This window comes from Mastigoproctus giganteus, chromosome 3 (genome assembly GCF_048544385.1).
Source record: "Mastigoproctus giganteus isolate SK-2022 chromosome 3, ASM4854438v1, whole genome shotgun sequence".
NCBI lineage: Eukaryota > Metazoa > Arthropoda > Arachnida > Uropygi > Thelyphonidae > Mastigoproctus > Mastigoproctus giganteus.
Genome location: NC_143577.1, coordinates 123,201,863 through 123,216,965, shown reverse-complemented (window position 1 = coordinate 123,216,965; position 15,103 = coordinate 123,201,863). Strand labels below are relative to the sequence as shown.

The following is a 15,103-nucleotide window of genomic DNA, read 5'->3' as shown; positions in this document are numbered from 1 at the left end:
TTGGAGCAATGTGGCATTGGAGGCAAATTGCTGCTGTGGATAAAGGGGTGGCTGAGGGGGAGAAGACAGAGAGTGGTAATCAATGGACACTGCTCGTCGTGGACTAATGTTATTAGTGGAGTCTCTCAGGGCTCAGTGTTGGGTCCATTATTGTTTTCTGTATACATGAATGATATTGATGAGGGTATATCAAGCTTAATGTCGAAGTTTGCAGACGATACAAAGGTAGGCAGGGTTGTCAAGTTCACTACTGACACTATGCTGCTCCAACAGGATCTGGAAAGGTTGAGCAGATGGGCCGAGAGGTGGCAAATGAAATTTAACATTGACAAATGTAAAGTACTACATATGGGAAACAGCATCCCCCAGAGCAACGTATCAAGTCTGTGGTACTACACTGACAGTGGTAGAGAATGAAAGGGACCTGGGAGTAGTTGTGCAGGCAAATATGAAGTTCTCTGAGCAGTGCAGACGGGCTGCAAGAGTAGTTCATGGTGTATTGTCAAGGTGTATTGCAGGGATAAGGAGGTGATTATTCCCTTGTATAAAGCAATGGTCAGACCACACCTAGAGTACTGTATACAGGTCTGGAGGCCTCATTTCAAGAAGGATATAGAGCTGCTGGAACGAGTACAGAGAAGGGCAACAAGATTAGTGAATAGGAACAAACGGGTGCTGTTATGAAGAAAGGCTTAATTTTTCAAATTACAGTGTCTGGAGACTAGGCACCAGCGAGGTGATCTGATAAAGGTGTATAAAGCCTTGAATGGTTTGAGCATGCTTAATGCTGATGGGATTCTTCCGCTCACTCAGAATAATCACCTGAGAGGGCATAAATTCAAATTGAGAAAAGACAGATGCAGGATTGACGTGCGGAAATTTACCTTTAGCCAGAGGGTGGTTGGTTGGTGGAACAGACTTCCATCCCTTGTCGTGGAAGTTGATAGCCTAAATAACTTTAAGGCTCAGTTGGACAGATATTTTGAACGAATAGAGGGGTGAAGTGGAAGTGGTTTTTTTTTTTTTTTTTTTTTTTGGCTAATGCTGCATAAGCTTGCTTTCTTGCATTAAATGCCTCTACTAATGCTAATGATCCCATCAGAATTCAGTGTGCTGAACCCATCAAGGCCTTATACACCTGAATCAGATCACTGCGCAGGCACCTAGTCTCCAGCCACTGCAATTTGCAGAACTTAAGCCTATCTTGATAAGAGGATCCCTTCATTCCCGTCACCAATCTTGTTGCCCTTCTCTGTACACGCTCAAGTGAATCTACATCCTTCCTAAAATGAGGGCTCCAGACCTGTACGCAGTACTCAAGGTGTGGCCTGACCATTGCCTTATACAGAGGGATAATCACCTCCTTTTCCCTGCTAGCAAAATTCCTATATATCATTGACAAAACCCCATGACCTGCCTTGGCAGCCTGTCTGCATTGCTCAGAAAACTTCATATCTGACTGCACAATTACTCCCAGGTATTTTTCATTTTCTACCACCTTAAGTGTAGTACCACACAGTTGGTACGTTTCTCTGGGGTTACTTCTACCCATATGCAGTACTTTGCATTTGTCAAGGTTAAACTTCAATTGCCACTTCTTTTCCCATCTGCCCAAATTATCTAGATCCTGTTGCAGTAGCACACTGCCATTACTGTCATTAACAACCCTGCCAACCTTTGTATCAGCTACAAACTTTGACAATAAGCCTGATATACCTTCATCAATATCATTGATTAATATACAAAACAACAGTGGACCCAGTGGGACTCCACTAATAACATTAGTCCAAGAAGAGCAGCACCCATTGATTACCACCCTCTGTCTTCTCGCACTTAACCATCCTTTTATCCATTGTAGCAACTTACCCTTAATACCATTCTGCTCCAATTTGTGCAATAGTCTTCCATGCGCAACAGTGTCAAAAGCTATCCTGAAATCCAAATATATGATATCAAAATTATTTTTTGCATCCAGTTCCTTTGTAACCACATCATAATATCCTATCAAATTTGTCAGACAAGACTTTCCCTTAACAAACCCATGCTGTGTCTGAATTATTGCTGCAGTCTTGTCTAGATGATCCTGCAATGCATCTTTAACCAGCGACTCCATTATTTTACCCGGAACAGAAGTTAAACTAACTGGTCTATAATTACTCGTGTCACCCTTCGATCCCCGTTTGTGAATTGGGGATACATTTGCACATCTCCAGTCCGTGGGAACCTCCCCTGAGTCCAAGGATGCTCTCATAATTATGGCTAAGGGTTTGCTTAGTTGCTTTGCCACCTCCTTTAATATAACTGGATAGATCCCATCCACCCCAGGTGCTTTTCTTACGTTTAACTTCAACAGTTTCTCTTCCACTTTGCTCTCAGTTATTACAAAATCATTAAGTATCCTGTTACAATTTGATAACCTTCTGCCATTTTCAAACCTTAATAATTCCTCATGTGTGAATGTAGATGCAAAATACTCATTCAGTTTGTTTGCTATCTGAGCAGGATCATCGACAGTCGAACCATCGATGTCAAGTGGACCAATGAGATTCATCCCCTTCCTTTTAGAGTTTATATAAGTAAAGAAATCTTTGCTGTTTTTCTTTGCATCTTTTGCCAAGGATTTCTCGTAATCTCCCTTCACCTGCCGAACCTCCTTTGTGACCTGATTACAGATTAACTTATATCTGCCATAGGCTTCTGAGTCGCTTGATAATTTATATGCTTCCCATGCATTTTTCTTCTCTGTTACGCGTCTCATTAGTTCATTTGACATTAGGCCTAAATCTTGAACAATATTTCTTAATAGGTATGAAACTTTTAGTAGCATCCCCGATTAATTCCTTGAATGCTTCGCACTTAGAATTTACTGTTGGTAACATCGTCAGTTGATCCCACTGTACAGGATTTAAAAACCGTCGGAGACCACTCTACTCGCCTTTACGGAAGCAAAAACCCTTTCCTTTACCCCTGATGGTAATTAAATCTTTAAGTAAATCCAACGTCAGTACACTGTGATCACTGCTACCTAGTGGTTCTTTTATCTGCAAATTCTTAATATATGAATGATCACTGCTGATAACCATATCAAGAGTATTACTTTCTCTGGTTGCCTCTCGAACATGCTGGAGGTTACTAAGGCTTTTCATGCCAATTAAGAAATACTGTTCAAGGTTTAGGTCTAAATGTATATCAGATGAATGAATGGGGCTCATGGCAGAGAAGAAAAATGCATGTAAATAATTTATATGCATGAGATGCATATAAATTATCAGGCAACACAGAAGCCTATGGCAGATATAAGCTAGTCTGTAATCAATTCACAAAGGAGTTTAGGCAGGTGAAGGAAGATTGTGAGATTTTGGCAAAGGTTTCAACAAAAAACAGCAGGGAGTTCTTTACTTATATAAACTCTAAATGGAAGGGAATGAATCAGATTGGTCCACTTGAGATCAATGGTTTGACTGTAGATGATCATTTTCAGATAATTGTCAAACTAAATAGTATTTTGCATCCACATTCACACATGAGGAGTTATTCAAGGAGGAGAGGGCCAGATGTCTGTCAAACTCTAACAGGGTGCTAAGGGATTTTGTAATAACTGAGAGCAAAGTGGAGGAGAAATTGTTGAAGTTTAATGCGGCTTGTGGCCGAGAAGAAAAATGCGTGGGATGCATATATATTAAAGGAAGGCACCTGGGTTAGATGGCATCTATCCAGTTATATTAAAGGAGGGAGCAAAGGAACTAAGCAAACCATTAGCCATAATTGTGAGAGCATCCTTGGACTCGGGGAGGTTCCCACGAACAGGAGATGTGCAATTTTATCCCCAATTCACAAAGGGGGGATCAAATGGTGACATGGGTAATTACAGACCTCTTAGTCTAACTTATGTTACAGGGAAAATAATGGAGTCACTGGTTAATGAAGCAATGCAAGATGATCTACACAAGACAGCAGCAAAAATTTAGACACAGCATGGTTTTGTTACACAGTATCCAAATCTGATTGGATACTATGATGTGGTCACAAAGGAATTGTACGGAAAGAATAATTTTGATATCATATACTTGGATTTTAGGAAAGCTTTTGATACTGTGGCACATGGAAGACTACAGTACAAATTGCAGCAGTATGGCATTAAGAGCAAGTTGCTACAATGGATAATTAATAAGTCCACTAATAAGTCCATGATCTTCATGGACTTATTAGTGGAGTTTCCCAGGGTTTGGCCCATTGTTGTTTTTGGTTTTTATCAATGATGTTGATCAACATATAACACGGTTAATGTCTAAGTTTTCAGAGAATACGAAGGTTGGCAGGGTGTTAATGACAGGTATGATAGTACCCTACTGTAATGGGATCTGGAAAAGTTGAGCAGATGGGCTGAGAGGTGGCAACTGAAGTTTAACATTACTGAAGAGTAACATATCAACTTAGTGGTACTACACTCAGGGTAGTGGAGAATGAGTAGGGCCTGGGGACAAATATGGAGTCAGATATGAAGTTTTCTGAGCAGTGCAAAAAAGGATACAAGTGTAGCTCACAGTGTCTTATCAATGATATACAAGAATTTTGCTAACAGGGATAAGGGAGTGATTGTCCCCTGGTATAAGGCAGTGGTCAGGCCACACCTTGAGAACTGTATACAGGTCTAGAGGTCTCATTTTAGAAAGAATGTAGAGCTGCTGGACTGAGTACAGAGAAGGGCAACAATATTAATGAATGGAACAAAGGGTTGCTCTTATGAAGAAAGGCTTAAGTTCTACAAATTGCAGCCTCTGGAGACTATGCACCTGTGAGGTGATGTAATCAAGTTGTATAAGGCCTTGAATGGATTGAGCAAGCTTAATGCTAATGGGATTCTTCCTCTTACTCAGATTACTCACCTAAGGGGGAGCATATATTCAAATTGAGGAAAGACAGTTGTAGAATTGATGTGTGTAAGTTTGACTTTAGCTAGTGAGTGGTTGTTTGCTGGAATAAACCTCCATCTGTCGTTGTAGAAGTTGACAGCTTAAATAAATTCAAGGTAGAACTGGACAAACATTTGGAGTGAATGGATGGGTGAAATGGGAAGGGTATTTTTTTTTTTTTTTTGTCTGATGCTATATAAGCTTGCTTTTCTTGCATCATATGCTCTCCTAATGCTAATGCTAGGGGTCAAGTTGCAGGTAGAGATGTTTAGACTGGATTGCCTGAAGTTTTATTTTAGCCATTGAGTTATAAATTACTTGAATAAGTTAACTACATGCGTGGTAGAGGCTGACAGTTTGGGGAAATCAAAGGTTAGCTGGATTACCTATGGGAGAAGGGAAATGGATAAGTTGTCTATTTCCTTTTCTCTTAATATTAATTATTTATTGAATTTAATTTTATTTATTTATTTTTTTTTGCTGGTGCAGCATAAGCCTTAGGGTTTTTTGCACCATATGGCCATTACTAATAGTAATACTAATTTGTTTCAATATCAGTTTGATTAGGTTCAGTCATTGTTGGGGCCCAGAAGAAAAAGAGGGATTGATAATACACACATCATTATCATCATCATGAACTTGGTCCGGCTTATGTCTTTTAAGATCTGTTCCGTTATAGCTCTTGGAGGTGGTCTTAATCTCGCCATCATTGTCTTGGTCGTCCCACATCGCTCTTGCCTGTAGGTTTGTAGTTAAAGGCTAATTTTGGGATCCGGTCTGGGTTCATTCCTTCTAGGTGGCTGATCCATTTTTTCTGATACCGTTTTATGTCATTTACTATGTTATCTACTTTTAATTTCTCACGGATATTTAAATTTCTTTGGTGGTCTAGTCTGGTAAAGCCTAATAATGGTCTTAAAAATCTTATTTGTGCTGCTTCTAGTTTGTGTGCATCTTTCTTATTTATGACCCAAGTCGTACAGCTGTAGAAGTGGGCTGATTTTGAAGTGTGTAGTTGTAATTTTGTTTCAGTTGTCATTTGTTTTCCGAAGTGGCGTTAAATCGTTCCATTCATTTTATTATATTTTTGTAGTTTAGTATGGATGTCTTTCCCTTCATTTGATATTAAATTTCCCAAATAATTGAAGTCAGATATTTGTTCTATTATTTTGTCATCAATAACAATTTTGACTCTTTGTATGTTTTTTTTCCATGTAATCCCACTGATTTTGTTTTTGATGTGGAGATTTTCATCTCGTACTTTTTACCTATATTATTCAGTTCATTTGCTGTTATCTGTAGTTCATCTTTGAATTTTGCAATTATAACTTGATTATCAGCATATAATATAGTTTGGATTTTATTCCTGTTGTTCAACTGTATTTTGTTGTTAATTGTTTGTTTCCATTCTTCAATAATTTTATTGATGTAGATATTAAATAAATTTGGTGATAGTCCACATCCTTGTTTGACTCCTTTATTGGTGTTAATTGAGTCTGAGAGTTGACCATTAAAATATTTTATGCAGACTTTTGAGTTTTTATATAGGCTTGGCATCACTTTCCAGAGTTGGGCTGGGTTGAGATATTTTCTTCATGTAGAATCTGCCAAAGTTTTTTCCGGCTTACATTGTCATATGCTTTTTCATAATCAATAAACAGCAGAAATGTTGGTAGATTGAATTCTCTTCTTTTCTCCACAATTTGTTGTATAATAAACACATAATTAAAAAAATATATATTTCTGATGCTCCTAAGTATCTCACTCACCACAGAGCCCTATGAGGGGGGGGGATTCCCATTTGAAAATTAGCAGGTACTGGGCAGTTACAATTTTCACATTTCCAACAGACCCATATACTCCCATTTCTATATAGATTTTGACCCTGTCTAAGACAAAGGGAAGGAAATTTATTGGAAGGCAACTGGATATTATCATTCTTCTCTCTCTCTCTCTCAGGGTAACTCGGGAACCTTTTTTTTTCATGGTGCAGCATAAGCCTCAGACTTCCTTGCACCATATGGCTATTAACAATAACACCTACTTGTACCTGCGCTTCTTGAGTAATAAGCTCATCCTCGCTTTATTCCTCTATCCTACCAATTTTAATCTTTTGATCCTTAGTCATATCCTCCATATGATAAATCAAACATTGACGATATGTTACCACCAATGCCCCGAATCCGCAGATCTCCACTATCTAGAGCTCAATTATACGTTAAACTTCAAAGGCAAACTTCTATAAATTGTGTTTCTTGTTCCAGCCAAATTAAAACTGTAAAAATTTAAAATTCATCAATATATTTTTGTATTTTATACTTTTTACAACATTTTCTTTTATACAACTATAAAATCTAAAATCAATATAAAACTCTAAACAATAAAATTCATCAATATATTTTTGTATTTTGTATTTTATACTTTTTTTCAACATTTCCTTTTTATACAACTATAACTTATAAAATCAATAAATTCCAATTCCAACTAAATCTCAACTCCATAAAAACACTATTTACATATATACAAATTTTTACAATTGTCTAATCCTGCTTACTTCTCTAGCGAACTCAGTAAAAGCTTCATTTCCCTCTCTATTCTTATACAAGTCACTCCAGGTTTATGAGTCAGAGCCAATCTGCCTAATTAAAATATTCCTTGGTATATCTTACACACTGCTGTAATATGTGCTCTGTATCCTGTACCATCCCACAAATACACACTGAATTTTCTTCTACACCAAGCACTACCAGTCTTTTCTTTAACCCATGTCCAGTTATTAACATTGTTTGGAACGTTCCTAGACCAGACCAGACCAAGATGAAATCTCTTTCATAGTTTTCACCCCAGGCAGAAAGGCAAAGGTAACACACCCCTTAGCAGAACCGCTCCATCTTTCCTGCGCTATACAGTCTATAGTTTGCTGTAACCTTTTCTTTTCTACTTTCAAACCGTGTCTTCCATACTCGTTTCCCTGTTCTCTACAAGATTTTATACCCATAAGTTCTATTCTCTTATTATTCTTAATCGCATATTCCACTATCCTTTTAAGTATAATCAGATCCACTGGTTCCTTTCCTGCAATGGATAAAAACGGTTCTGCAGGAACTGTGCTGAAATAAGACTTCTTTTAATGTGACTATTAGTGACTCTATGTCCCCAAGCCCCACATGCATATGTCACAATCGGTAGAAATATACAATTATAGAGGTGGTCTAAGGACTTGCCTTTCACTCCCCATTCTACCCTTTTGACTTTCCTAATTTTTAAATAAATCATCCTCACTTTATCTCTTAATTTCTACACGTGAGGCAAAAAGGACATCCTTTCATCCAGATAAACTCCTAGGTACTTGACCAAGAGGGCATAAGCTATCGACATACGAAATATTTTTGCAGTCGGCGTTCTTCTTTCGCTGAGCTTCCCTTTGAGCAGAACCATGAGTTATTTTCATCGATATCTCCTTTTTATGGACCTCAGCCCATTTCTCCACTTGTCCCAGAGCCCTCAATTCTTTCCTCCAATTCTTTTCTAGACCTTTCCCACCACCATTATTTACAAATCATCAGCATATGCTATCGGTTCACATCCTACCCACTCCTGAACCAGTAACTCATCCAATACAATATTACAACTATAGGGACCTGTGATTGAACCTTGTGGAGCACCTCTTGTTACTTTCTGAGTAATTTCCCATATTTCGTTACAATTGTAACTTTCCTATCTTTAAAATAATCTTTTAGAACTCCATAGAACTGCCGAGTAAGTTAACCTTAGCAGTAAAAAAGTACCCTCTGATTGATCGCTGTCAGGCCAGTCGCAGCCTCCCATCTTTTAAAAGTAGAAGCCAAAGTGGTTTATTATAGCTGGGTCTCTCATACCTCTTTCTGAGTGACCACAAGTCGTGGTGCGTGGCTGCACGCTTCTCATTCCAATGATAGTAACTGTGGAACTAAGGTAAGTGTGTTGGATCCCAGTGATGCTAATCTGGAAACCCAGCAGCATCACTGGAGGTCCTCCTCACCACATATGGGTGCCCAAGCAGTTTTGGTGAATAGACAGACAGATGAACATGAAGGCAACAGGTGCATTATGTATATATGCTAACAAGCCAAACAAATGAAAATGAGTTACTTTAACAGTTATGTATTATTTAAGTGAAAGGCATTACCTACAGTGGTTATCAAATTTAGCAAATCATTAGGTTATCAAATTTAGCAGTAATAATTATAGAAAAGAGATGTTTTTTTTTTCTTTTCTGGGAACGAGATTAGAAGCGTTACAATATGAAAGTTCTAGCTCCTGCAAATACTTAACTATTTTGGAAATTTTTACAGTATTCTTGATTATTTAACATATTAAATTGTGTTTTATAAAGATATTAAACAGGCTTAGTAGCTTAAACTAGTGATTTTTGTAAGTTATGACTCACTGCTCGTACTGCTACTGTAACAGTGTGGGCACGAATATCATAGAATGTAACCAGTAGTGCAGAAGAACAGTAGGGTTTTAATCCTAAATTCTTTAACTGACATCCATTTTATTTCATTAATTGATGCTATTTAATTGATTAACAATAAAAATTAATAAGGTTAAGAAATTTAGTTGACAGTACTATGCTAAGCTAGTGCAGTGATATGTATTACGGTATTATACCTTAGGCCAGGGGTCGGCAACCTGCGGCTTGTGAGCCGCATTTGGCTCTTTAACTTTTAGCCCAAATTAAGCACAATTTGAAATAGAGTCAGAGGACTTAAAAATCAAGGACATGTGGAGTGTAAGTCTAAAATGCCTTAAAACTGAAATTGAGGATTTGGAGAGGCTAAAGGGTGCCCTTGGAATTCTACACAAATGGACAGAGATAGATGAGTTGAAAAAGCAAGACCAAATTGTGTTTGATGCATGGAGTAGCTTACTGGACACATATATAAATTTGAAAATATTTGCATTTGGACTTCTCTCAGTTTTTGGTTTGACGAATTTCTGTGGGCAAATATTTTTGAACATGAACTATATTAAAAATAAATCAAGAAACCGTCTGAACAATGCAAGCCTCTCAGCATGTTTAAAGATGAAAATTATAGAATACTCACCTGATGTTGAGAGATTCGCTCAAGAAGTTCAACAGCAAAAGTCACATTACCTCATACCTAATTGGATGTTTGTTACGTTTTTTTGGTATTAATAAAAAATATTTCAAAATATATATATATATATATTTAATTAAACACCTTCCCACTCTATTCCATTTCTTAAAAAACTCACCTGCCCCTCCCCATCCTTCAAGCTTGAGCTGAGGTGTGGCTCTTTCAATTCTATTTTTTTTAATTATATCAAAAATGTTTGCCGACCCCTGCCTTAGGCTATCAAATTTTAAGACATATGATACCATAACAATCACAATGTTAAAATAGCTAAATAGAAAAGATATAGGCGCAACAAGTGATTAAAACCTTCAAACTACTTATTTATCACAGCATTAGTAGAGGCTGTTTGTTTGTTATTTGGTTTTTAGGAGCATTAGCAACTAAGGCCATATTGCTCCGGGGATATTCGGTGGTCATTCCCTGACCTTTCCACATCCTCCGTATTTGGTGGTCACGGGCTCGAACCCCGGTCTAATCAAGAAATGTGTGCTATGCACTGCTGCTGCTCCTGCCGACCTGGCTATGGAGGTGCCTTAGTAGAGGCAAATGATGCAACTTCCACGACGAAAGATAGAAGTTTGTTCCAGCAATCAACCACCCGCTGGCTAAAGGCAAATTTCTGCATATCTATTCTACAACTGTCTTTCCTCAATTTGAATTTATCCTCGTTAGATGTGGAATCTGAGAAAGAGAAAGAATTCCATCAGCATTGAGCTTGCTCAAAACAATTCAAGGCCTTATACACCTCAATCAGATCACATTGCAGGTGCATAGTCGCCAGACCCTGCAATTTGCAGAACTTAAGCCTTTCTTTGTAAGAGCAACCCTTTGTTCCCCTCACCAATCTCATTGCCCTTCTCTGTACTCATTCCAGCAGCTCTACATATTTCCTAAAATGAGGCCTCCAGACTTGTATGCAGTACTCAAGTTGTGCCCTAACCCTAGGGGCTCACATCTGATGAGAATGGGCTTAGTACACTCAGGGTCCTGAGCTGGATATCATTATTCTTCTATTTCTTGGTGATTCCGTTCTATCTCTGTCTCTCTCTCTTTCAGGATAACTTTGAAATTTTTTTTTTGGCTGGTAGTACAGCAAAAGCCTCAGGAGATGGAACAGCTGTTAATAATATGGATGGAAAATCAGATTCAAAAGCAAGTGCCCCTGAGTCCAATGGCCATTCAAGCAAAAGCAAGAAGTAATTATGAAGATATTAAGGATAAGTACAGCGAACCCCAAGCCAAGTTTGTGGCAAGCAATGGTAGTTTAATAGGTTCAAGCACAAAATATTAAAGCATGCAGTGAAGTCACCAGTGTCGATTCTGCAGCTGCAGAGAAATTTTGTGATGTGTTGGAAAAAACCCCTTCTAAATCTCCACAGCCTGGAGAGTTAATTCTGGTAACGATGCTTGAAAGGTAAAACTTGCTGATGTTATGTCTGTCTCCTCTCTCTTTTTGCAATTTTATAATTTTGAAATTTTTGTAATTTTTCCTGTGCATGAGATAAAAAATTTGAATAAATAATTCTATTTACATGTTCGTCGAACATTTATTTTTTGCTTCAATCAAATTCAATCAAATTTGCAAGTGCTGCATAAGCATTTAGGGAAATTCCGACACATAGAATTCTGTGGAATGCAACCCTTATGTAAGTCGGGGAATGGCTGTATTTAGTAGAGGCTGTATGGATTTATAAATAAATTTAGAGTAGTTTTTTGGAAGTATTAAGTTAAATATTCAACTTTAATTTAAATATGATCAAAATTTGGAGAACCAATTCATCATTCAGTAGTGCTACTGAAACCAATTTTTGGAAAAGTGATTCATTTCATTTCAGGACAGAAAAAGTTTTTCTGTCCTGATGTGAATCACTTCTCTGAAAAAATAATCTTTAAAAAAAAAGTCTGATTTTGGACAATTCTGGTTTTCAGACACCCATATTTTGGAAATTCTGCCTGTAATGTATAACATAATTAGTCAATATAATAATAGCTGAATCTAAAGTATATTTTAATTAGATACCTTTATTGGCTGAAGAGCATACATGGTAGTGCACTTTCTCCTAGGCATAAGGGACTGCAATTTTTCAAAGCCTTCAATCTAAAAAAAAAATAAAACAAAAGTTCTAAAATGATTTTACGTCTCTTTAAAAACACTGAACAGTAGATTAATATTTATATATAATTTTATAACCAAAATTTAAGAATTGTGTAATTGTGTAGCATAAGTTAACTTTTAAACAGCAAAAAGACATTGAAGAGTCATGTGAATTAGAGAAAAACTATGAGTTTATTGAGATAAGATACAGTTTTCTTACAATATCTGAAGTGGCCGGTTGGAATGTATCAGAATTGACATGTAGGAAGTGACGTCATTTCTGTATCTTAATATGAACTTACTCTATCGAATCAACGTTAATGACTTAGTTAGCACCATTTAGGAGTGCACCATTTAAAATCTAACCACCACCTAATAGGAAGTGACGTCAATTGCGTCATTTCTATAAGAAAATTTTGTTACCAATTGATTTAATCCAGTGCCGCCATAGATGCTTTCACATCAAAAAAGAAAAAAAAAAAAAACCATAAATCAAATTGGATCCTAATGTAATGAGTTTGGGAAAGTCTTAAATAACCTAGTTGATTGTTATTGTTTGTTTGTTATTTGGTTTTTAGGAGCATTAGCAACTAAGGCCATAGTGCTCCGGGGATATGCGGTGGTCATTCCCTGACCTTTCCGCATCCTTCGTATTTGGTGGTCACGGGCAACCTAGTTGAGTCGCTGATGAACTGAACAGGTACTTTACTGATGTAAGATCCTTCATGCCAAAGGATCTATGTTATCTGTTCTTCCAAATTGGAAGAATAGACAATATGGTTTTGCTAAGAGTTTATTTGTTTAATGGTGAATCAGCAGCTGTGCCTCTAGTGTGCCATATACAGAGTGTGGTTAGTACTGATTAGAAATGTGATAAAAATGTGTTGTGTTCCGAATGATAATTATAGATGGTTATAAATGTTAATTCATTTTAGATAAAAGAAGACTTTTTCAGCTTTACTTTGGTTATCCAGCAGTGATGAGATTGTGAGCAACACCTGTGATGTGGATTGAGGGAATTCTGCTAGGTGTACATGTTCATAGGCCAGACATTCCACTAGAATGTAATGAATAGTAAATAATCTGTTACATACACTGCACAGAGGTCTCTTCTCTGGGCAGATATAAACAATGATGTATGCATAAGCTATACATAGCTGATCCAGTGTGATTTCCTCTTGACAGTTGGTTTGGAGGCTAGAGAGTCACAGTTGGAGAAGTGGTTTTATATGGCATAATCAGTTGTTAATTTGACCTTGCCAATTTAGTTGCCAGTGATGTCTGTAACTGTTTTGTTTAATTGTTTTGGATAATTGTTTTGAATTATCTGTTTAAAGTCTTCATATGGTATTCTCTCCACGATTTTGTGGTGTGGGAGCTGACTCAGGAGCACTATCAGCTATTTAATTGCCCAAAATGACCCAGTAAAAAAAAAAAAAACTGGTCAACTGCAGCCATTATCAACCCACTGCAGGATGGAAGCCTCCTCAACAATTCATGCTGAGGGAAATGGACTATAATTTGCCACGATGGTCCAGTTCGGGTTGGCAGATCGACTGCATTTAGCAGTCAGAGGCTTGAACCCTGGTCTACTCAAAGAGAGTATGCTGCTGCACTCCTGCTCCTGACCACTTGACTACGGTGACCCAGTACCCAGCAGAAACAAATATCTGTCCCTAGTAGCATTAATGTTAATGGCATTAAGGACAATCTGCTATAATGGATAAAAGGGTGGTTGAGAGAGAGAGAGAGAGAGAGAGAGAGAGAGAGAGAGAGAGAGAGAGAGAGAGAGAGAGAATGGTAATTAATGGACACTGCTCTTCATGGACTAATGTCATTAGTCGAGTTTCCTAGGGTTTGGACAGCAATGAGAGTATGCTACTGCAACAGGATCTAGAAAAGTTGGGCAGATGGGCTGAGAAGTGGCAATTGAAGTTTAACATTGACAAATGCAAAGTACTGCATGTGGGTACAAGTAACCCCAAAGTAACGTAGCAACTGTGTGGTACTACACAGTTGCAGAGAATGAAAACGACCTGAGAGTAATTGTGCAGTCAGACAGGCTGCAAGAGCAGGTAATAGTGTCTTATCAATGATATCTGGGAATTTTGCTAGTTGGGAGAAGAAGGTGATTATTTATTTGTATAAGGCAATGGTCAGGCCAAGCCTTGAATACTGCGTGCAGGTCTGGAGGCCTCCTTTTAGGAGGCCTCCAGACCTGCACGCAGTATTCAAGGCATTAAAATTGCTAGAATCAGTATAGAGAGGGGCAACAAGATTGGAGAGAGAAAGAAGGGGTGCTCTTACCAAGAAAAGCTTAAATTCTGCAAAGTGCAGTGTCTGGAGACTAGGCACCTGCGAGGTGATCTGATTGAGGTGTGTAAGGCCTTGAAAGGGTTGAGCAGGCTCAATGCTGATGGAGTTCTTTCTCTTTCTCAGATTATGAACCGGAGGGGCATAAATTAAAATTGAAGAAGGACAGTTGTAGAATAAATGTTCGAAAATTTGCCTTTAGCCAGTTTGTTCCAGCAACCAGCAGATAGTTGGTTGCTGGAACAAACTTCCATCTGTCGTTGTGGAAGTTGATGTGTTAAATAAATTCAAGGAAGAACTGGACAAACTTTTAGAAAGAATGGTTGTGTGAAATGGGTTTTTTCTTTTTGGCACATGCTGTATAAGTTCGCTTCTTTGCATCATATGCCTCTATTAATGCTAATGCTAAAGTTTTACTATATATTACAATTTTGTAATGGAGCAACGACCAAATATAAAATTTTGCTTTCAACTGGTAAAATCTGTAACAGAAATGTAGAAAATGTTTAAAACTATTTATGGTGATGAAACGTTATTGTAATCATGTGTTTGAACAGTTTAAACAGTTCAAAGATGGATGTGAGTATTGACAACCAAAGAAGAGGGCATCCACAAACTTTCGAAATGAGACCTGTGTT

At 37.7% G+C, this 15,103-nt stretch overlaps 1 protein-coding gene across 1 annotated transcript in view; it reads right to left on the bottom strand.

Annotated features, from left to right (window-relative positions):
- LOC150088255 (intermembrane lipid transfer protein VPS13A-like) overlaps positions 1–15,103 on the bottom strand; it is a 3,009,916-nt gene that overhangs the window by 1,122,559 nt on the left and 1,872,254 nt on the right. Inside the window, exon 49 of the mRNA XM_090370087.1 lies at positions 12,078–12,155. Coding sequence (XP_090226213.1) covers positions 12,078–12,155 — 78 coding nt within the window. The remainder of the gene's footprint in view (positions 1–12,077; positions 12,156–15,103) is intronic.